The sequence below is a fragment of the Syzygium oleosum genome, unplaced genomic scaffold (assembly GCF_021117445.2).
Source record: "Syzygium oleosum isolate NSW1041296 unplaced genomic scaffold, Sole_v2.1 Sole_v2.03, whole genome shotgun sequence".
NCBI classification, from domain to species: Eukaryota; Viridiplantae; Streptophyta; class Magnoliopsida; order Myrtales; family Myrtaceae; genus Syzygium; species Syzygium oleosum.
Window position 1 is genome coordinate 8037353 of NW_026607487.1, and position 22711 is coordinate 8060063.

Consider the following 22711-nt stretch of genomic DNA (forward strand, 5'->3'; position numbering starts at 1 on the left):
CAAAAAAAATTTATGTAATTTAATGGACGCGTGCATATAGGTAGTGATATTTGGAGTGATCATTGGCAAACGCATTCTTACATGGGCATAACATGTCATTGGATAGATGACGATTGGAGTATTCAAAAAAGAGTTATTGCATTTAGAGTTTTCGATGGTAAGCATACGGCAAATAATATTTATAGAATGATTAGGCAAATTTTAGAAGAATATTATTTGCTTAACAAAATTTTTTCAATTGGTTTTGATAATGCCGCGGCAAATATCGCTTCAATTGCCGATTTAGAAAATATTTGTAAACCCGCTTTTGGCGGGAAATTTTTTCACGTTAGATGTGCTTTTCATGTTTTAAATTTATGTGTACAAGATGGTTTGAAAACTCTTGATATTTTTCTTGAACCAATAAAAACGGCGATTCAATTTTTATGGAAACATCCCCAAAAAATGAAAGAATTGGGTAAATTTTGTAAAGAAAATGCTAGAAAGCCAAAAAGATTTCCAAGAGATGTTCCAACTCGTTGGAATTCTACTTTCCACTTGCCTGGTGAATCTTATGAATATAAAGATTTATTATGTGCATTCATTTCTAATAATATACCTCAGATTAATTTATACCCACAAGAGTGGGGTATTTGCAAAAAAAAATTAGATATTTTAAAAGTTTTTAATGATGCAACTTATATTTTGTCCGGTGTTTATTATCCTACTACGCATTTATTTTTATTAAAGTGTATTAATATTGTCGGAATTTTTGACGAATATGAAAATGATATTGAATTACAACATACTATAGTAACATTGAAAATGAAGTGGCTACATTATTATGGCGAAATTCCCATTATTTATTTATTTGCTTGTGTTTTTGATCCGCGTTGCAAATTAAATGGTTTAAGTGATTATTTGCATACGTATTATCAATGCTTACATTATGATGCGGTAAATATTACAACCATACTACGTGAGGTTAAAAACGTAGTAATAGAATTATATAATGAATTTTATACTAAATATAATTTAGGTGATATTGGATCTTCTCAATCTACCGAGACACAAAATGAGAGTACATGTAAAATTAGTAGAGGGTACCGACTTTTATTAAATAGACAAAAAAAACAAAATGGAGTAATAAGAAATATTTCTGAATTAGAGATTTATCTAACCGTTTCCTTTGAGTTTACTCAATCCGAAGGTAGTACAGGTTTTTTTATTTTGGATTGGTGGAAGAGGCACGCAAGCCAATACCCAATCCTTTCTCTTATTGCAAAACAAATTTTTGCAACCCCTTGTTCCACAGTTGCGGTCGAACAAGCATTCAGTGCGGGAGGTAATATTTTGGACGAACATCGTTCAAGATTAGCTCCGAAATCAGTGGAGATGCAAGCTTGTGTCGATGATTGGACGAAGGCTCAATACGACAACAAGAGATAGATCGGAATAATGAATCCGAATTCTTTAACGACGGAGATACCACCGGTACTGGTACCGGAACGGGTAACGACGACTGAGGATAAAAGAACTGTTGGAGTTGGCAAATATTTCGGGAACCCTTGTTTCTCATACCGGGCACGCCCACGTGAGCTTAGGGAAACCGAAGTATAATCCGACGACATGTAACCCCTGCGCACGGAATGCGGGGTTTCGGATAGGCTTAGGTTTTTGGGTCATTTTAGGGCATATATATTGTGCTCCTTTTTTTTTTATAGATCATTGTAACGAATTGTAAGGCGCTTAATGATAATTTATTAAGTTCAAGCCCCCTCATTCTCTCTTTTTGTCCCCAAATTTGATTACAATTTACATTTTGATTACAATTTATATTGAATAATTCATTATTTCATAATTTCATTATTTTTTTATTTAATAATTTTTGTTTAAAATTTTAAATTATGAAACGGAACCGGGACCGGAATGAACCGGCCCCGAACCGGAACCGGACCGGAACCGGCCCGGAACCGGCGGTTCATGAACCGTGGCTATGACTAACAGTAGGTGTATGAATTTTTAAACAATTTTCCCATGGATTATATTTTGTAAATTGTAATTTGTTGCCTTTACGGATGCTAAAAATCATATTTATCCGGACAAAATATTGGATATGCAAGTCATGTTACATTTCTCAACATTTTCTATATGAATCGTTCTAATTGATTTTCTTAAAAGCGACTTGACATCATGTGAAATTAATCGATATCATTTCTCGTGAGTAAGGTAAATTAATTATTTTGTATATAGTCAAATGAATTCTCCTATAAAAATCAAGATCCTATATAAATAAATAAAAACAATACTTAAAATTGAATATAAGTATGTATATCTGGAAGCAACTAAAAACTACAATGGCAAGTGCATTCAATTTCTCCGGAAATTATGGTAAGACGAGACGCACGTGCTCCTCACGTGCGCCAGGTCCCCACCCCCGCCCGTTCCCTCTCATAAGCCACGAACAGTGGGCTCGCCGGTGACGTAACGACCCTCCCTCGTCGATCCCTTCTCTTCCGTGCTCGCCGAGCATCGCAGCCGCGACGACCGACGCCGCACCGGCCTCCCCTCCATCGCGCATGAGATTCCCCCCGGGATCCAGCTGCTGAGCGACACCGGCGATGGCGATCCTGTACGCGGTGGTCGCCCGGGGGACCGTCGTGCTGGCGGAGTTCAGCGCCGTCACCGGCAACACCGGCGCGGTGGCGCGCCGGATCCTCGAGAAGCTCCCCTCGGAGGCGGACGCCAGGCTCTGCTTCTCGCAGGAGCGCTACATATTCCACATCCTGAGATCGGATGGCCTCTCCTTCCTGTGCATGGCCAACGACACCTTCGGAAGTGCGTTCCTCTGTGATCCGGTGTCTCTTTCTCCTCGTTTGATTCGCTGCTGTGGTCGTGCTCTTTGGTCTTGATTCAGGATTTCGAGCTCGCTGAGGTTAGCGTAGAGAGTCCGATTCGGGAATTTTAACGCGTTGCCGGTTGTGTGAACTGGAAATAGAGGAGGATTTTGGCTTATTGATGTTTGAGAAGCAGGAGAAGAATGAAGATACTAGTTTTACGGTGATTTACTGGAAAAGAGTTAAAACCTCCGTGATGATTGAACTTTTTCAGTCCTTATGGCTCTTGTGAAAATTGAGGCTCCGTTTATCTGTTTGGTTAATTGTTTTGCTGAAAGTGATTACCGAAATAGTCGTATTAGTCCTGCTGTTTCTCCTCGTGGGGGAAAATTTAGCATGTTAAACATCTGGAGCAATGACCATTCGAGGAGACTTGAAATATGCAACGGTAGGAGATACGGTGACTAATGAATTGTAGCTTTCGTGTTACTCATGTCGAGCTTGATTAGTAAAATGTTGCTGAACAAACTCCAAAGAAAACAATCAACCTCCATTTAGAGGGTACTATTGGGATATCACAGTTTTTGGATTTAGATTTTTCCCTTCAATTAGAACTTTAAGAGGAGATACCTTTCTCTACTTTGTTTGTGCCTAAATATGTCCAGTGTTCGAACATTCCCCTTGCAATTTCAGTCTTTTGTGTTTTACCAGCTTAACCTGTTCAATAACTTGTATCTACCAATTCCAACTGATCTCGGGAGCTCTAAGCCTCTAACTTAAGATGATTCATCAATTATTCCCAAGTTAGTATAAGAAAAGGCTCTTCTTCCTCTTCAGCTGGTAGGATGTGGTATGAACGTGGCTTTCTCGAGCTGACTGCCGCACGATATATAGTTTTGGCATTACGGGCTGCAGCACGTGTAAGGAGCAATGTGTATCTGTAATACTGTGCTTATTTTTGTACAAGTCTAGGATGCAATGGCTTTCTTTTTTGTGTTTTAAAGAACTCAAAGGGGCTCTGTTGAAACTTTAACTGCAAAGTTGCACATAGTTAGTCGGAGTATCCGATCGCTTGTCTGTAGTTCTGACTTACATAGCCATAATCTCTTTTCCATCTTCTGAGCTGCAAACTGCAGTATTCTCCTCGTTTGCGTCATGCAAGTCTGCATTTTAGATTTACTTATAGATGCGCTGTCATTTATTTTAGGTATTATCAGTTTGCATTATTCACATATGCATTCATATGCATGAATTTCTGATGCTTGCACTTGGTCTTGATTCAGGGAGGATTCCTTTTTCATACTTGGAAGATATTCACATGAGATTCATGAAAAATTATGGCAGAGTTGCACCCTATGCACCTGCTTATGCAATGAATGATGAATTTTCAAGGGTTTTGCATCAGCAAATGGAATTCTTCTCTAGTAACCCCAGTGCAGACACTCTGAATCGAGTCCGAGGCGAAGTTGGCGAGGCAAGTACCATTCATCCCTATTGACAAACTTATGATACAATTTCTACCTAAACATAATTCTTTGTAACTGTCGTCTGTATTAGAATGGGAGGCCGCTTTTCTAGCCGGTAGCATAATTTGACTGTAGAATATATAAGCTGTATTCTTCATGTTCCATCTGTTAATTGGTCAAAATACCTGTGTGCCAGCACATGCCTGTGGTTGCAGATTTTTTTTTTTTTTTTTTTTGGGGGGGGGGGGGGGGGTGTTTCTTTTGTGTGCTTATATGTGCCTGTAGCTTTTGGGGTTAGCATATGGGTCGGTCAGTGGATTGTCTTGGGTTTTAATATATTTCTGCAATTTTGCATTCAGATTCGTACTATAATGGTGGAAAACATTGAGAAGATACTGGAAAGAGGTGACCGAATTGAGCTACTTGTTGACAAGACTGCTACAATGCAAGATGGTGCCTTTCACTTCAAGAAACAGTCCAAGCGCCTTCGTCAAGCTCTGTGGATGAAAAATGCAAAGCTTTTGTAAGTAAATTGCGTTCCTGCTTATAGAGCTTTGATACTCGTTTAGTGTCCTGTCACTCTGGATATAGAATTTTCTGGAAGCTGACTGGAACTTTATGGAGTACTGATCAAGATGAGAAGTCAAGAAAGGATAGAAAGAAAATATAAAAGTTAAAAATCCCATATTTGGGTCAGGGGGTGGTTTACTTTCTAACAATTGGGAAATGTTTTTTGAAATAAACCGTAGTTTGTTGTGTAGTTGGAGAGATTTAGGTGTTAATAACTCTTGAGCATCTAGAATCACTTTCTCACAACATATTGCATGGTTTACAGGATGCATATGGCTATAGATAATGGCCAGTAGATGTCCACTAGGTTGCCTGGTGGGAATATGTCTGAATTTAGTTAAAGATCGGCCATTTTTTTGGCTTGTATTGCCCTGAGTGCAGGATGGTAGGCTGTTTGTGTCCTTGCACAGTTTGTGGTTCAACTCGGGAACCGGTTGGAATGGCCCAGTCGGTTTTGATCCAAGTCGAATTCAGGTTGAACTGGTCCGGTTCTCGGTTTCGAAATCCTAAAACTGGCCTTTATACAATTCGGTTTGCAGTTCTTATGTCAGAACCGCGGATTCGACTTTGGAATTTGGATCATACCAACCAGGGTGGTTCCACAGTTGAACTTATTTAGAACTGATTTTGTGTACCTCATTAAATAAATAGTGAGACGCACCCAAAAAGAATGATCCGCGACCTTGCGTTTGAAGTATGCATATAAGATCACTAAACTAACTAGACTTCACTTGTCAAGGGCTACAAAAAATAGTACATGATATCAATTGTTTGATTTTTACAAAACAAATCCTCTTCTCAAGTAGAACCGGGAACCAGACTGAACGAATCGGTTTGGTTCCAGGCCTGTTCCAAGTATAACCAGTTCGGTTCCTGGTTCCAGGTTTCGATCTCTGAACCGACACACTCTGAAAATGATCACCTCTACCTCTACCTCTACCTCTACCCCTACCTTCTACAACATAAGGAGTCTGCGCTGAAGTTGATGTAAGTCTGGATCGTCTCTGTAATTGCGGTCACATCAATATGAACCAAGCAAAAGAGTCCTGAAAATGCCATACTTGGCTGTGCTTCATATGTCGAATGATAACTACTTCGTTGGGCATTTGACAATATTTTCCTCTCTGGTTGCTGTCCGAGTAGATACTCTGGGAACTTTCTTCTATATTAGATTTATGATAGGGGATGTTAGCAGAAGGAATGTCCATGTTCACTTAATGTACTAGATTTAGACAGATGGTTATCCAACTCTGAACTGTTGAAATTTATGCATCCAGTTTATTACAAAAGAAGAAAGTAATCATCTTTAAGGTTGGGAATGAAACTGCAATGGCAAGTCCAACTCAATTTATTAATTGCTGCACTGACAGTATTCTCGGGTAATAGTTATGCTGGACTAGGTTCCTGGGCTAGGTGAGATGCAGGTTGAATAGTTTGGCTTTCAAATGATATAAATGCTCTCATTCATCTGCAGTTGTACCAACATTATACTGCTTTCTCCCTCTCCCCCAAGTCCCAGAGTTGGGGTGTTCATCCCCACCTCCCTATTCCCAAATGGGAACGTGGGACCAGTGGTAGTGGTTATAATATAGCGCTTAAGATCTATATCCTGGACTGCTTGTATCATTATTAAATTTATGCTTCTCTTTGTGGCAGGGCACTGCTAACATGCTTGATTCTGGTGCTGCTTTATGTTATTATTGCTGCTTGTTGTGGAGGCATCACTCTACCCAACTGCAGATCTTAGCCTCTATAGTTGCTGGTGTCGATCTCCAGTAAGTATATATGCCATGGGTGATATTTGGGTCATATTCGGGGTCCTATTTGTAACTTTGAGAAGCGCTCAAATGGAATTACAATGTGCCACTGTCTCTGCTAAATATCACCCTGTTGGGAGGAATTATTCTGGTTTTTGGGGAGTCTGATGGGGTTCATCGCTTCCATTAAGTTCTTGATGAGTTTGTTGATGTGTTTTCACGGGGCATCTTTACACTGATGTAAATAATGTACTTGTTTATAGCTGACAGTCAAGCTCTTGCCTTTGGCATTCTTATGATATGAGATGGATTGTGCAAAACAAGTTCTATCTAGAATAAATTTCCTGATATGATCTTTCATATTCTGCAATTGGCTAGTTTTTATTCGAGTCAAGCTGGTGATTGCATAGGAGGAGCTGGTCAACCTGGCTCTACTCTATCTAGCATCTTTCTTTGTAAGTTCTTCTAGCAGGTGCACGTTCATGCATGGGCATTGCCTAAAAGCCTAATCATGCAACTCTGTCTCTGTCCGTGTTCACTTACCACCGTCGATTCTCTTCCCCTACCGAAGACAAGCTATATGCATAGATAAGGAATAACACGAATAAGAAAGAGGACTTGGTGAAGGCTGCGATGGCTCCCCAAAAGAACTTGCTTTTCCATGGATGGTGAAAATTGCAATACCTTGGTGTTTGTGCCCACTGTGAAGTTACAGCTCCTGGGTCTTCACGGGGACGTGCACGAGAAAAAGGTACGAGGCCATCAAATTCAAACCAGGGGTCCCATCAACTGGACTTGTGGTCGCTCACATAGCTCGTCGTTGTTAAAACCAATTGAACCGAATCTTTTAGTTTGATTTTAATCGAACCAAGAAGTGAAAATGTGTTGTGCTACTTACTAGTTTTAATTGTATTTGTCATCCTGTCCTCTCAAATGGGAGTAGATTAGATATTCATTTTGTATGAACTTATGAACTGTGATGCAGGTGGAGTTTGGTCTGTCATCCACTTGGTTTGGTTTTGGTCTCAAATTTGTTCAAACACAATCTATTCAGATTGATTTGATTCGATGTCGAATCGATGTTCGCTCCTAATCGTAAATTAGAAATGACCTCTTTCAACAAGCGAACAAACGAACGACACGTTGTATGAATAGTCAGTTTAAGCAGTTCAAATCCGATGGGTGCCTGTTAACTCTGATGGACTGTCCATTTAAATTGGTTAAATTTGGTCAATTCCCATTAAAATCTGGTGAGACTCACCAAAGCCTAAAAATCATCGTATCTGGTCCATCCCAATAAACCCACCAGATACGGGAATGCGTTTGGACAGGAGTTCCAGTTTGGTGCTGCGGCCCGAAGTGGGTCCCGGCGGGCACGTTCTTTGTCTAGCGTCGGGACAACACCTGTCACCTCGCCGGGCCCGAAACCGCCGTCTCAGGTGAGGTTCCGTGACCAACCCCCCACCACTATCGTCTTCTTTCGGCAATTGCTCCGCCCACTTTCCCATTATTATACTCCGTAACAAGAACGGGTGATGGTTCAAAACTAGCGCCAAAAACGATCATGCAGCGCATCCTTCTCCGGTCGCTCCCCAAGATTCCTCTTCCCATCGGGTATATCAACCCCTCTCCTTCTCTCTCCCTCCTCCATCGCTGCAATCTCTGATCTCCTTCTCTCTCTCGCCCTTTCTCATGGCGGCGGTTCTCAGACTCCCTCCGCTGCCGCCGGCGAGAACCAACTATTTCCCCCCCTCGCCTGCCCCTTTCGTCTCTCCTCCAAAGACCCTCCACGCTCCTCCACGGAGGCTCAACCGAGCGACCCGGGTCGGCAAATTCGGGAACTTCCTCGAGCTGAAACCCGAATCGACCCCGCAGCTCTTGGAAGGGTTTGACTCTGATCTCGCGTGGTGGGCCTCCGGCGATCCGCGCCGCTTCGACGTGGTCGTCGTCGGCGCCGGCCCGGCGGGGCTGCGGCTGGCGGAGCAGGTCTCTCGCCACGGAATCCGGGTATGCTGCGTCGATCCTTCCCCTCTTGCCATGTGGCCTAACAATTATGGGGTCTGGGTTGACGAGTTCGAGGGCTTGGGGCTCGTGGATTGCCTGGACAAGACGTGGCCTATGGCTTGCGTCTTCGTTAACGACGGGAAGGCCAAGTATTTGGACCGGCCTTATGGTCGTGTCAGTAGGGAGAAATTGAAGACGAGACTGATTGAAGGGTGTGTCTCCACTGGGGTTAGATTCCACAAGGCCAAGGTGTGGAAAGTGGAGCACGAGGAGTTTGAGTCGTCTGTCGTGTGCGATGACGGCATCGAGCTGAAAGCGAGCTTGATCGTCGATGCAAGCGGGTTTGGGAGTACTTTCATCGAGTATGATAAGCCGAGGAACCATGGGTATCAGATTGCTCATGGGATTTTGGCTGAAGTAGATGAACACCCTTTTGATTTAGATAAGATGGTGCTTATGGATTGGAGAGATTCCCATCTCGGGAATGAGCCTTACTTGAGAGCCCACAACTCGAGATTCCCTACTTTCTTGTATGCGATGCCCTTCGATTCGAGCTTAATATTTCTGGAAGAGACTTCATTAGTGAGTAGACCGGTGCTAGCCTATTCCGAGGTCAAAAAAAGAATGGTGGCAAGGTTAAGGCATTTGGGGATTCGGGTCAGAAGAGTGTTAGAGGACGAGAAATGCTTGATCCCCATGGGAGGTCCTCTCCCGAGAATCCCTCAGAGCGTGATGGCTATTGGTGGTACGTCCGGGATCGTCCACCCATCAACTGGGTACATGGTGGCTTGCACACTAGCTTTAGCGCCGGTTCTAGCTGAGACAATTGCAGAGTGTCTTGGCTCGACCCGGATGATTAGAGGAAGGCCACTTCACCATAGAGTATGGAATGGCCTGTGGCCAGTTGACAGAAGGTGCGCTAGAGAGTTTTACCACTTTGGAATGGAGACTTTGTTGAAGCTCGACTTAAACGGGACTCGGAGGTTCTTTGATGCATTCTTTGAATTGAACCCATATTACTGGCACGGTTTTCTCTCCTCGAGATTGTCCTTTGGGGAGCTTGCCATGTTGAGTTTATCCTTGTTTGGACATGCCTCCAGCCCATCCAAGTTTGACATCATAACGAAGTGTCCTGCTCCTCTGGTTAAAATGGTGGCTAATCTAGCTCTTGAAACGATGTGAGGACAGAGGGTCAAAGCAAATTTATGACTCTTCTTGTTCGAGGTGAGGCAATGGGCTTATCTAGACTTTGTGCCATGTATATTTGAGATTACAATGAAGAACACATCAGATAATCTTCTTGTTTTTGTGTTTATTGCTCGATAAGATTAAGATCAGCTTTAGTACTGTCCTTGTTAGTTACATGTTACATGTCATGCTTCGCAATTGGAGTTAATGTTTGTTTGGTGCCAATACTTCTCTTTTAACCATGAATTCGAGATATAAAAGATACCACAGGCCAGGGAATATTAGAGAGAAAGACGCTTCTGACCAAATCAATCACATAACAACCTCAATTTGGGTTGGTCTCATAAGATTTAAGCACCTGCTTACTGTAATCTTTGATTTGTAGGAAAGAGGATCATTCATTTAGACATGCTAATTATCCCAAACAGGTGGACTTTATTTACTAGGACAGCAGTTGGTACAACAAGCTTCATTCTGATGATATACACAGCATAAGAAAGAACATGCAGGCTGCCTAGGTCTGATGAGTAGATAAGCTCCACTTGATGTTTACCAGTCAAGAGGAGATGTTAAACATTAGTCCTGCACATTAGCTGGCTGGAACGCATCTCCATTATGGGCGGAGGAACTGGATGGAGGCCTTTGGTGGTGATGGGTACACAGGTCCATAAGATGGAGTAGGAAGTAATGGTGGCTGTGGATAAGTTGGTGTAGGTGGCACTGGATACGTTGGAGGCCTCTGTGTTGGTGATGGCCGCGTTGACACTGGCGGTGGTTGATAAGTTGGTGGTGGTCTTCGAGATGGTCGAGTCCTTGTAGGTGGATGGGGTGATGGGTATATGTGTGTTGGTGGAGACACCGGATGCCTATGTTTTGGATGCAGTGGTCTGTGCACCGGTGTTCGGTGTCGAGGAGAAGGAAGCCTTTGGATGGGCGGAAATCTTGAAGGATATATGGGTGGTGGAGAAGGTGGAGGTTCAGAAGTAGGAGGGGGAGGGGGTGATGGTGAAGGAGAAGGTGGAGGTTGGTAAATAGGAGGTGGCGGTGAAGGATATGAAGGTGGTGGAGAAGGCGGAGGATGATAAGTTGGAGGCGGAGGGGGTGATGCTGGTGGAGAAGGTGGAGGTTGATAGGTAGGACGGGAAGGGGGTGATGGGGACGGAGAAGGTGGAGGTTGATAAGTAGGAGGGGGAGGGGGTGATGGTGACAGAGAAGGTGGAGGCTGGTAAATAGGAGGTGGTGGTGAAGGATATGAAGGTGATGGAGAAGGCGGAGGATGATAAGTTGGAGGTGGAGGGGGATGGGGACGGAGAAGGTGGAGGTTGGTAAATAGGAGGTGGTGGTGAAGGATACGAAGGTGGTGGAGAAGGCAGAGGATGATAAGTAGGAGGGGGAGGGGGTTACGGTGACGGAGAAGGTGGAGGTTGGTAAATAGGAGGTGGTGGTGAAGGATGTGAAGGTGGTGGAGAAGGCGGAGGATGACAAATTGGAGGTGAAGGGGGTGATGCTGGTGGAGAAGGTGGAGGTTGATATGTAGGAGGTGGTGCGGAAGGATATACTGGGGGTGGAGAAAATGGAGGTTGATAAGTAGGAGGTGGAGGTGGTGAAGGATATGAAGGTGGTGGAGAAGTTGGAGGCTGATAAGTCGGAGGTGGAGGAGGGGATGACGGTGGAGAAGGTGGAGGTTGACATGTTGGAGGCGCGGGTGTTGGATAAGTCGGAGGTGGTGGGGAATAATAAATCGGAGGTGGAGAAGTTGGAGGTTGATATGTAGGAGGTGGAGGTGGAGGTGGAGGTGGTGGATACCTTGGTCGTGGAGAAGGTGGAGGCTGATAAGTAGAAGGTGGTGGTGGTGGAGATAAATAAGCAGGCGGAGGATGATAGCTAGGAGGTGGGGGTGGTGAAGTTGGTGGTGGATATGAAGGTGGTGATGGTAAATAAATAGTAGGGGGAGGAGGAGGTGGAGTTTGATGTGGGTGGAGGTGGTGATAAAGTTGGAGGAGACGGGGGTTGATATGTAGGAGGTGGACTTGGTGTTGGATACGCCAGTGGTGGAGAAGCTGGAGGGTGGTAGATTGGAGCTGGGGGAGGTTGATACGTAGGAGGTGTAGGTGGACTGCGAACTGGTCTTCTACGAGGTGGTCGAGACACTGGAGGATGATGAGTTGGGGCTGGAGGCCTGTGCACGGGGGGTGGGCTTGGTCGCCTATAAGGAGATGGTGGACTTACATGTTGCTTGTGAAATGGTGGAGCAGGTTGAGGTCCTGGCGGTGCTGGGCGAACCGCTCTCCGGGGAGCTGGAGGAGGTGACGGCGTAGGGGGTTGATAAACTGGTGGAGTTGGATGAGCAACTCGCGGAGGTTGCGTTGATGAACGTGGAGGAGATCCATATGTTGGCGGCGGTGGAGGTGGTGAAGCTGATTGGCCCCTGTGCGACGGTGCACCACGCCGGGGAGGAGCTGATGGCGGCGAACGTAAAGCAGGAGTCGATCCATAACCCGGATAAGGCGTTCTAAATACTGGCGGTACTCGGGATCCGGGTGCCGCCGTTGGAGGCGGATCAGCCACGAGGACTGGCGGAGGTGGCGGATGGCCTCTGTAATACGTTGCAAAGGAGAAACTGGTGGAGGATTTGGAGGAGTTGAAGGCACGTCCATTGTTATCCTGCTGATCACTCGCTACAGCACTGAACAAGATGATTAGGATGTACACAACAATGCCGTCCTTTGACAGGGAAACACTCGAACTCACTCTCATTTTGGGCAGGAAGCTAAAATGCAGGTAAAATGGCTGAGCTTTTGTAAGCAACTGAAGCGGCCACAATCGAAGGACGGGATGGACTCAATGACCAGGACCATCTTCAAGATCCGGACTGAATTTAAGGACGGGATGCCGGCAGCTTTTGGCACCGCGGTTACAATTCGTGTCGATACCAGTCCGAATGCTTTGCCAATCTTCCGCTTCTTCTTTCAACCCGTGTTGAGTATTTCCGTCGATGGAAGACAGATGTTAGAACCGCCCTCCTAAAATGCTCTGCACCGTCTTCCGATCTCTCGGCCTCGTCGATTAAAATACGGGGCTCCCGGTAGTCTCCGTTTCAGTGCGGTCCACTGCATCTGATGTCGGAACCTCTCCTGCGAAACCGCCGGTGGTCTTCGACAGGAAATAGTTTTTTTTTTTTTGAATCTTTTTCCGGGGTTGGCATCCCTGTGTTATACATGGAGGAAGTTCGGCATTAGGTGAAAATTATAGCTGAAGTGGCAACATGATTAATGAAACTGGGGGGGGGATGTGAATCTCTCGCCTTTGGCATGTTCATTAGTATGTTGACCTGTTTGGTCGAATTTTCCATATGGTCCCGATTACTTGCTTTGTTCGCTCTTGTTTGGCAAATGCCCCATTATTCTGATCTTTGGCTGATGGAATTATGGTGCCTGCCCTTCGTTTCTGAGGTGGTGTCTGTGGCTTGATTCTCGTATGGGCAGCCATATGCTTTTGCAGAGAGAGCGTTCTTTGATTTGATGCTGTGAAACTGAAGTGACAGGGAGGATTTTCTTGGCTATGGAGAGCAGGTTGCTACGTTGAAAGTACAGGAGTAGTCGAGAAAGAACCAAACAAAAATTCATGGGAAACTGTATTTCACACGAAGTACGCGAATAAATAATGTTCGAAAGAATGGGATTGCATGAAGCCCGTCTAGCTCAGTCGGTAGAGCGCAAGGCTCTTAACCTTGTGGTCGTGGGTTCGAGCCCCACGGTGGGCGATCCTGTTTCCCCTTTTTTTTTTTTTCTTTTAATTTTCGAAAAAGGTTTCTTCTTTAAAACATTTATGTTTAGAAAAAGCCGAAAGAAAAAATAACGCAGGTCTAATTGAGACGTTCAATATCATGAACCATAAAAGAGGCATAATAAATAAATTCCAAGTATATAAGTTTTGGTCGTAACCTAGATCATTTTTTGGTTGACGTGAACCTAATAATTGATAAAAGTATTAAAAAGGTCATAAACTAATTGCGTCTATACTCCTAAACCTTTTAATTAGACCAATTTAATCATAAACCTTTTCACATTGGTAAGTACTATTTCCCCTTACAATTAGCACTCAAAATTTTTTTTTTTGATGAAACGTATCATTTTATTTCAAAAAAAGAAGAAGGTATATTTGTATACTCTTTTGGGGGCCTGAATAATGGTGATGGTGCCATGCTTTAATATGGAATTAGGAGCATTTCATTTTTGTCGAAATGATATTCATGGTCATTGCTTGCATCTTAATGTTTGATTTAATAAATCGAAGCCCGTTGGTTGAAAATGCGGGCTTTTCAAATGAACATGCGTAACCAAATTCACGATAAATGGTTTCGGAGCATCTTGGCAAAAACTTTTTAGTCCAACAATGGCTAAATTGCCTTCTATGATTGTTTGACATGATCTAAGAAAAGTTTGTCACGACAATTGTTATTTAAAAGCACTCGGCACTTTTACTATCACTAGTTTGATACCGTTCATAAATCAGTGATGTTACGTTAATTGTCACCGTTATTAGTGATCTATATCATTCATTTATAGTCAATCACAGTAGTTGACGTATTAAAATTTAAAGTGGTTAGATTTCCGCTAGGAATTCGGAATTGTTTATTAAGACAAATATAGTGGTCGAAATACGGTCCGGGCTTAAATTGGCCGGATAAACTCAATTGGTAAAACATAAAAAGGTTTGTGATTAAATTAGCATAATTGAAAGGTTTAATATTAAACTAGCACAAATGTAATAAGCTTAGAACTTCTTTTGTACTTTTCCCGACATGTAAGCCAACTAACCGGATACTAAATTCATATCTATATTAAAGTATGTCTAGTTTTTTAATTTTCCACAAGTGACGCATACGTAGGTATGATAAGATTAAAAGCAATCGAACTTTAAATGGTTCGATATGTAAAATTAACCATCGATAGTTACTATGATTTGAGGAAGCTTTCCCCCACTTTGTGCGGGAATTACCATTCACCATCAACATCCTTGTCCAAACGACACTTTAATTATCAGGTATGTAAATAAAAATAATTGGGCATGAATACGCTCGTTTATTTTATTTCGAAAAACTTAATGGCATCACCATTATCTGAAAAGCCTCATTTAAATCAAGAGGTCACCGCAACACATTTGTACGCTGGACACTCCTTATTCAACTTTCTTCAATTTTTCTATTCAGGAAAAGAAATCTTGAAAAATATTTCCACATTATACGAATTTTGTTTTTGGTCCAACACATTATACGAATTTAGTCAATAATATTTTATATAAACTAAAAAAAATAGAATTTGGGGCGTTTTTTTTTTTTTTTGGTAAGTAGAAATATCTTTCTCGTGATAGAAAAGTAGTACTTGAACTCCCAACTGGCCAAAAAAAAAAAATCCTCAAAAAATCTTTTGCTTTCTTCTTCTTCTTCCTCCTCTGCATCTTCACTGCGAAATTGCGCAGCTGAACTGCGATTGAATCCTCCGAGCCTCCCCCTTCCTCGCATCCCCGTCGCGATCGACTCGAGCTCTACTCCGCGACCGAATCGAGCCGAGCCGGGCCGATTCTCAAATTAGGGCTCTGATCGCCAATCCCCGCGCGCCGTTTCGGAGTCGATGAAGCCGATAAGGCTCCCGGAGCCTCCCGGCCCTACCCCGGGCGTGCCGGAGATCTTCGACGGCGGCGCCTACAGCGTCGTCCGTCGCGCCGTCGTGATCGGGAACGGCTCGACCGGGTCCGAGAACCAGTGCGTCGGTCTGGTTCGCGCCCTCGGATTGTCCGACAAGCACGTCCTGTATGTGAGTCCCCAGGAACCTCCGACGCCTTGCTTTGTTTATATCCCTGTGGTTTGAGAAATCATGCTCATGAGTTGTTGGCGTTTGCTCAAGTTTCCATATTGATGTTTTTGTTACGTGCAGAGAGTTACGAGACCAAAAGGAGGCGTGAATGAGTGGCTGCACTGGCTTCCTGTATCTGTTCACAAGAAGTTGTATTTTGTCCTTAGACGAATTTTTGGGTACACGCAGCTTTTGTTGACGGCCCGAGGGAGAAAAAATGTGCTTGTACATCCAGAAAACGGTGGCAGTGTTGGACTGTCTTCTATATTAGAGGCTGATGCGAAGCAGATTGTGAAAATGGCTCGTGACACCTACGAAACGTATGTCTTTCTTTGCTACTCGCGTTCTTATTGATTATTGAAATTGTTGGTGGTTTTGTTGCCCATGTACTTTGGTCTGGATATGGGTTTAGAACTTGTCTCACTTCATTACCAGAATTGGATGGAAGAGAAAGTATGCTGTGCAATTGAAGGAAGCATCTTGGTTTCAAGTGCCATTTGGAATTAGAAAAACGCATATCTAAAGAGTTGGGCATGGGTACGGGGATATGTAGGGGAATGGATTTTCTCATGATTTTCGGAATTAGAAATAGGCAATATACAAGGAGTATTCTCAACTGAGGATGAGATGATCGGCATGCTCAAGAGGAATTTCTGCAACCTCGATCGAGGATAAGGTGAAAGAGGGTTCTTTAAAATGATTTAGACGCTTGAAATGATAGCCTTCAGATCAAGTAACCTCAATTAGGGACAAAATGAGAGAAGCTCATTTTAAATGATTCATGTAGACACTTAGAATGCTAACTTTTAGGTGTTCCAACGGGAGGATGTGACTAATGGTTGGGCATTAGAGCAAAGGGGGAAGGAATGTCGAAGAAGGTAAAAGATGAAAAATTTAAGGGAGGATTTTGAGCATTTAGATCTCTTCCTTAAGATGCTAAAGAGAGGACAGCGATGTTCACAATTGTGTTGTTGACTTTACTGATGGATGCAAAAAGTATTAACGTTATTATGCATTGTAAGTTAGGTGCTTTGCTAATGGCATATCTTTATTTGTCCTACTGTTATTATTATGCCAAATAATTACCATGTTAACGTCATATGATATATATGTTAGTTCTGTTTATGATAGTAGCAAGCTGTTTCCTGCCTGCAGAGTAGTTGTAGGTTAATTGATTTTTGATGTACTTTATTTGATCCTTTTGGTATCATGAATTTGCTATTTATATCATAAACTTTTCATTCTTTTACTATGCTCCCCCTCATTCTGTTTGTCCCATTTGATATCAGCATGTCTTAGGGTCCCATGATAGGTGAATTTTTAATACAGATAGATCTCTTCACTTTTGAAATGGATATTGTGGGGTGTGTTAGCAACCTTATACGAGCTATCCAGCTAAAAGTAGATAAAGAACAACAGTTTATCAGCTACCAGGGCAGACTCTTGTCTGTTGCGCATTTAACCCCTTAAAAGTTCTCTATCCAGCTTCATCTGTGTTGATTATGCTTCCCTTTGCCAAATGGGGTTGCTTTACTTCTTTCTCGGTGTTCACACATACTATTTAATACTTTGATGTTTTTATCATCATACTTAAAACAGGGATGGGCCTCTATTAGTCGTTGCATCTGGCAGAGATACAATATCCGTTGCAAGTTCCATAAAGCGGTTAGCATCAGAGAATGTTTTTGTTGTTCAGGTATGTTTATACTTATCTGCCCTCATCTGCGCACTGAACTGGTGGCCTATGTAGGAATGCTTTCTTTATTTTTGGTTAGTTCTTGTCGTTGCTCTGTGTAAATTTGTGTTAGTGCACCTGTTGCTCTTTAAGTTTATGTGTAACTGGGTATTGGTTTCTTCTTGGTTTTTTCTGTTGCAGATACAACATCCAAGGGTGAAATTAAATAGGTTTGATTTGGTGATCACCCCTCGACATGACTACTATCCTCTGACCCCTGAGGCACAGGAACAGGTTCCTCGATTCTTAAAGCGATGGTTAACTCCACAAGAACCTCCCGATGAGCATGTGGTACTTATCAGGAATTCCACATATGGCTTACATAAGTCGTATCTATGCTAAGAGTTCTTGGTCTCAGGTCCTCACTGTCGGAGCTTTGCACCAAATTGATTCTGCTGCACTTCGGAATGCAGCCAGTGCTTGGAATGATGAGTTTGCACCCTTGCCAAAACCCTTACTTGTGGTTAATATAGGAGGACCTACACGTATGTATTTGAATCTCTTCACCGATTCCTTAGAAGTTCTGCTTTCCGTGATAATTTCAAATTAGTATCTCGATTCATTGTCTGCCCTTTTGGCTTTTAATAAGATGTGTATAATAACACTTGTCTTTTACTCTATTATAATAAAATAGAAGGGAACTGGGACATTCCATCTAACATGCTTAGAAAGGTTAGTATTTGTGGGAAGTAATTGGTGAATGCGGTTCTTCATTCCTCTTGGATGAACGGATGCACAGTTGAGGACCATCCTGCACCGAGTTGGTTGACTCACTTTTTGGGTGATGCCATGGGCGTGACTGTTTAATCAGTCACTAAGGCATTGGATTTTTGAGAGAGCAGCTTTAGATTTTCTGTTGGAAATTATAACTGATTGAAGTTTGATAAATCGCATCAACATAGTTCAGGGGCACATATTCAATCTTTTCAGTCACTAGGATGTGGGCACGTAGTATATGAGATCTACTAGCAGCAGCAGCACTTGGCTGGACTGCAAGATAGGCTGATGGTATTGATTAGGCTTATGTAATGTCTTATCTTGAGATAAGCATCGTAGAAATCTCTCGGGTTTCTTTGGATGTATGTATAAGTCTCAATGATACTGTGATTAATGAAGTCGAATACTCCTCTGTTTGTAGTTGATTTGAACTTTGAGTTAATTCCTATCTAACTCCATTTAACGGTGCAATTCATTGTTATAGGTCAATGTCGATATGGAGCAGATCTTGCAAAGAAGTTGATATCTAATTTATTGAGTGTGCTCGCAAGCTGTGGGACGGTCAGAATTTCTTTCTCAAGTAGAACACCAGATAAGGTGAGACCGGAGTCAAAAATCTTCTAAAACGTTTTTCAGGCCTCTTGTTTTGATTGATATGCCATATGCCCTTAGGTATCCGGTATTATAGTGAAACAACTTGGCGATAATCCAAAAGTTTTCATCTGGGATGGTCAAGGTAACTGTGGTTTCTCTTCATACTATTCATTGTTTGAGCTTAGATAATGAACTGCAGAAGTTTTTTCTGACATATGCTAAATGTTATTCTGGTTAGAGCCTAATCCGCACATGGGGCATCTGGCATGGGCTGATGCCTTTGTTGTCACAGCAGATTCAATTAGTATGATCAGTGAAGTCTGCAGCACTGGGTAAGCTTGAGAAGCAATGGCTCTCGTGGAAATCTCTGTTGGAGAATTTATCTATTGACTGTTTGTATTCTTCGAATATTGTTTTGTTATTTTCCCGTATTAATTTTTACTGTGTTTTCGCCTTCAGGAAGCCTGTGTATGTAATGGGAGCTGATCGGTGTACCTGGAAGTATGCAGACTTTCACAAGTCTCTGAGTAAGCGAGGTGTAGTTCGGCCATTCTTGGGCTCTGAGGATGTAAGTATAGTTGAGCTAACTTTCGCAAGAATGTCAAAGTACAGACCATGGCATAGTCCTGGGCTCGCTTTGTGTTGGTTCTTCCTTTCAGTATGATCTCTTTAAAATTTCCCATGTTCTTTTACAGATTTCGGAAAGTTGGAGCTATCCTCCCCTTAATGACACTGCTGAGGCTGCTAGTCGGGTGCGTGAAGCGCTTGCTGAGCGGGGATGGAGACTACGTACATAAGAAACATGTCGATGACTGATTTTGTATGCATATTATTTTATTTTTGTTGAGTTCAGAAGAGGAACTCTGCTTAACACTGCATTGTTCAATACAACACGCCGGGAAGCAACTTGAAATCACTGAACAGCTTCTGCATTAATATTGTTTACCCTTGTGGATTTTGATACGAATAGAATAAAAGACCAGCTGTAGGAGCATGTGGTGTGTCCAAAGGAAAGATGCACGCATCTTTTGTTTCTTGAGAGTTCTCTATATATTCATGTAACACAACGCAATTTGGTTTTGAACACAAGGGTACATGTTTTGATTTAAATCACAATTAACTAATTGTATTACTGTGGATGATTCAACTTGATGCAATCAAGAACCCTCGACTTTTCTCCCTACTTTTTGGCGTGCCATCTGCTATTTTCTTTTGCTCCTGGCGATCTGGTTGTATGAAACCATGCTGCTGCTTGGATTGGGATTAAACGGTATGAAAGGATATCCTGGTAGTTGCTGATCCTTCTTCTCAACTTCTCCCATACTTGATGGGATAAGGTTTAGTTGTGGTGTTGGTAGTTAATTCTATTATAGCGACTCGATCCGGTCATTCCTTGTTTTTCCATGAACGAGCGCTCATCCTCAAATCAGTTCTCTTTCTTTTCTTACTTGAGCTTTCTGTAATCAGCATTACCTTTTTGGAGAGCTCTTAAACTATGTCTCTTGGTGTATTGATCGTGCCGGAAGTTTAATCTGGTTGAAGCAGTGAAGCTGGCTGATGGGCTGGCCGAGAAGCATGTGTTGCTCGGGCGATTTTTTCGTTGCAGCATATGAAATGCTGATCTTAATGCCATCGATTTTCTCTCCGATTGGAGGTAAGAGGACCTGGTGGCCCAAAATCAAAGGTGGAACAGGTTCTCGAGAGAACTTCAGTGCAGTCGAAACGGGAAATCCCCGCGACTGAAATTGCGCGTCAATTCGAGCCAATGCCCTTTGGCAATGATTCAGAATCGAGTGTTTCGATTTTCGATTATCTTATTCCTTGCAAGTACTAGCCAAGTGGGACGATGTCCTTTTTTTAACTCCTCTCATCGTACTCTTACATAATCACTGTCAAACTCATCCTTGTCGTGCATGATCTAAAAGCAATTCCAGTTCCATATCCAACTACACAGTGCGTGGGGTTCTAATACTAAACTAGCACCAACATAAAGGTGTATTCAGGTGAGAAAGTGGAGCAGGAACAACCTATCCTCTCCTCCAAAAACATTAGGACGTCCCAATGAACTTCCTAGACGAATTAAAAAACAGCAAAAAACAAAAGTCAAACCACTCCATTCATTTACTAAATTCTGGCTCTAATCCAAGTTCCACTATATATATTTAGTCTGCTTCAACATGGTATCTCATAGCCTTGCTACAGCAAAAGCTTATCAACCACATTGAGAAGAGAAAAAGACACTAGTCTTTAGGCACCTGCAAGTTCCATGGACTCGTCAAAGAACGGTGACACGATGCTGTTATCCAAGTCCAAATCGAGGGCCAGAGCCAAGGGCAAAGCGGTTGCTGGTGCGGTGCCTCCTCCGGTGGCCGCCGCCGCTAGAGCGGGAAGAGGAGGATGGAAGAAAGGCGTCGCGGTGTTCGACTTCCTTCTTAGGCTATTGGCCACTGGCGCCGCTTTAGCCGCTGCCACCACCATGGGAACCACTGATCAAACGCTCCCGTTCTTCACACAATTCTTCCAGTTCCAGGCCAGCTACGATGATCTCGTGGCATTCGAGTATGCAAGTTTGATTTCCGGGCCATGTTAATTATGCACATGCTACTTTATTCTTAGTGCTTAATGATGTCAAATTTAATTTGACCGACATGAAATGCAGATTTTTCGTGATCGCAAACGCTGGGGCGAGCGCATACCTCGTCCTCTCCTTGCCCTTCTCGATCGTGTGCATCGTCCGGCCCCAGGCCGTCGGTCCAAGGCTCCTCCTCCTCATCTTTGACACCGTAATCTAATCTATCTCATGAGATAACCATTGCTCATAATCATCATCCACTGATCCTACTAGAAAAATGAAACAACAGCCATGTGTTCGCTTCCTAACACAATTAATCTACCAAATCGTCGCAGATATTCGTGGCACTCACGACGGCTGCTGCCTCGTCGGCGGCGGCCATCGTTTACCTGGCTCACAACGGGAACGTGAACGCGAACTGGCTCGCCATTTGCCGGCAATTCAACGACTTCTGCCAGCAAGTCAGTGGCGCGGTGGTGGCTTCCTTCGTCGCGGCCTTGATCTTCATGTTCCTGGTGGTTTTGTCCACCGCCTCTCTCAAAAGGAACTGAATTGGAAGTTGTCTTGTGTCTCTCATGTCATCAGCCTCTGGATTCTGAAAGAGGTTGAATGACACGGTACTGCGCTCTCATTGGGTTACTGTACAGTTGTGAATTGTCATGTGAAAGTGTATTGAAGCAGTGATTTAATTGAAAAGCAGGGTGCAGTGTGCACCCTTTTGCCTGGCGTAGTGCAATCGACTTGATAAAGCTACTAAGACTTCGCGATTGGCGTGGACATGAACATATCCTTTTACGGGAGAGATTATCGAATCAGTCCTAAAATCTATCATATGAATATCAATTCAGTTCTAAACTTTTCAATTTAATCCTAAATCTTTACCGGAAGCCATCGACAGCTGTCAGCGATTATGAGCAAAAATTAGCTAAAAAGGCTTTGTTGGATTTTCCTGTAAAGTTTAGGACTAAATTGAAAAAAAGTTAAGAAATTTTGGACTGAACTTGCATTCTTACGTTAGATTTGGAATCTTGAATGGGGATCTTTTTGGCTCAACTTCCTTTCCACGCTATTCTCTCGAACGACTTATCTTCGTGGCTAAGAAATGTGGACAAAAGCCAAACGTGCTTTTGCCTGGAAAGAGCGAAAAATTAGTCAAGACAAGTAGTACAAAAGCATTTCCTGTAACGATTATAATAATAGGTGGTAAACAACATATCCATTCACTTGTGCGGGCTCATCCCCGGAGAATGATGACGGATCCTAAATTACCAAATATATATATATATATATATATATATATATATATATATATATATATATATCCATGACTCATGTTGAGCTAATAACAATAAAACACTAGAAACATAATAACCAAAAACTAAAAAAAGAAAAAGAAAGAAAATAAGAACTTGAACCAAACGATGAGAAGGATGGAGG

General features: G+C 42.9%; 4 protein-coding genes, 1 long non-coding RNA gene and 1 other non-coding gene across 7 annotated transcripts; 4 read left to right on the top strand and 2 right to left on the bottom strand.

The window, feature by feature from the left end:
• Positions 1-2449: 2449 nt before the first annotated feature.
• On the top strand, positions 2450-6974 carry LOC115679132 (vesicle-associated membrane protein 714). The gene is made up of 4 exons (XM_030602711.2): positions 2450-2817; positions 4100-4290; positions 4642-4805; positions 6509-6974. The coding sequence occupies exons 1-4, from the start codon at positions 2601-2603 to the stop codon at positions 6597-6599; spliced, it is 663 nt and encodes a 220-aa protein (XP_030458571.1). The 5' UTR covers positions 2450-2600; the 3' UTR covers positions 6600-6974.
• Positions 6975-7978: 1004 nt separating this feature from the next.
• LOC115679145 (capsanthin/capsorubin synthase, chromoplastic-like) lies at positions 7979-10369 on the top strand. Of its 2 annotated transcripts, none has more exons than XM_056309572.1 (2): positions 7979-9837; positions 10230-10369. In XM_056309572.1, exon 1 carries the CDS (start codon positions 8302-8304, stop codon positions 9793-9795), a length of 1494 nt encoding a protein of 497 aa, XP_056165547.1. In that variant the 5' UTR covers positions 7979-8301; the 3' UTR covers positions 9796-9837; positions 10230-10369. The 2 variants fall into 2 exon arrangements, with proteins under 2 accessions (XP_056165547.1, XP_030458592.1); XM_030602732.2 differs by having other exon boundaries at positions 10187-10324.
• Positions 10217-11182, bottom strand: LOC130137686 (extensin-like; the record flags this gene model as incomplete). Its single annotated transcript, XM_056309610.1, has 1 exon — positions 10217-11182. A coding segment is annotated over one exon (768 nt), but the record flags the coding sequence as incomplete, so codon positions are not given.
• A 2309-nt stretch (positions 11183-13491) lies between these two features.
• TRNAK-CUU (transfer RNA lysine (anticodon CUU)) lies at positions 13492-13564 on the top strand. The gene has a single exon. It is a non-coding gene; the product is annotated as a tRNA-Lys (tRNA).
• A 1749-nt stretch (positions 13565-15313) lies between these two features.
• LOC115679224 (mitochondrial fission protein ELM1) lies at positions 15314-19736 on the top strand. The gene is made up of 10 exons (XM_030602823.2): positions 15314-15617; positions 15738-15976; positions 17256-17352; positions 17533-17682; positions 17750-17876; positions 18593-18705; positions 18781-18844; positions 18941-19034; positions 19162-19270; positions 19398-19736. Exons 1-10 carry the CDS (start codon positions 15435-15437, stop codon positions 19497-19499), a joined length of 1278 nt encoding a protein of 425 aa, XP_030458683.1. The 5' UTR covers positions 15314-15434; the 3' UTR covers positions 19500-19736.
• Positions 19737-20797: 1061 nt separating this feature from the next.
• Positions 20798-22051, bottom strand: LOC130137824 (uncharacterized). The gene is made up of 2 exons (XR_008816274.1): positions 21399-22051; positions 20798-21303 (listed from the first exon to the last, which is right to left on the bottom strand). It is a non-coding gene; the product is annotated as an uncharacterized LOC130137824 (long non-coding RNA).
• Between the last annotated feature and the right edge of the window lie 660 nt (positions 22052-22711).

Bases quoted from the DNA above. Each gene is read 5' to 3' on its own strand.
- LOC115679224 (XM_030602823.2), top strand. From the start codon at position 15,435: ATGAAGCCGATAAGGCTCCCGGAGCCTCCCGGCCCTACCCCGGGCGTG. The intron at 19,035-19,161 runs GTAAGCTTGAGA...TTTCGCCTTCAG, and splicing joins AGTGAAGTCTGCAGCACTGG to GAAGCCTGTGTATGTAATGG. The intron at 19,271-19,397 runs GTAAGTATAGTT...GTTCTTTTACAG, and splicing joins CATTCTTGGGCTCTGAGGAT to ATTTCGGAAAGTTGGAGCTA.
- LOC115679132 (XM_030602711.2), top strand. From the start codon at position 2,601: ATGGCGATCCTGTACGCGGTGGTCGCCCGGGGGACCGTCGTGCTGGCG. The intron at 2,818-4,099 runs GTGCGTTCCTCT...GTCTTGATTCAG, and splicing joins GGCCAACGACACCTTCGGAA to GGAGGATTCCTTTTTCATAC. The intron at 4,806-6,508 runs GTAAGTAAATTG...TCTTTGTGGCAG, and splicing joins ATGAAAAATGCAAAGCTTTT to GGCACTGCTAACATGCTTGA.
- LOC115679145 (XM_056309572.1), top strand. From the start codon at position 8,302: ATGGCGGCGGTTCTCAGACTCCCTCCGCTGCCGCCGGCGAGAACCAAC.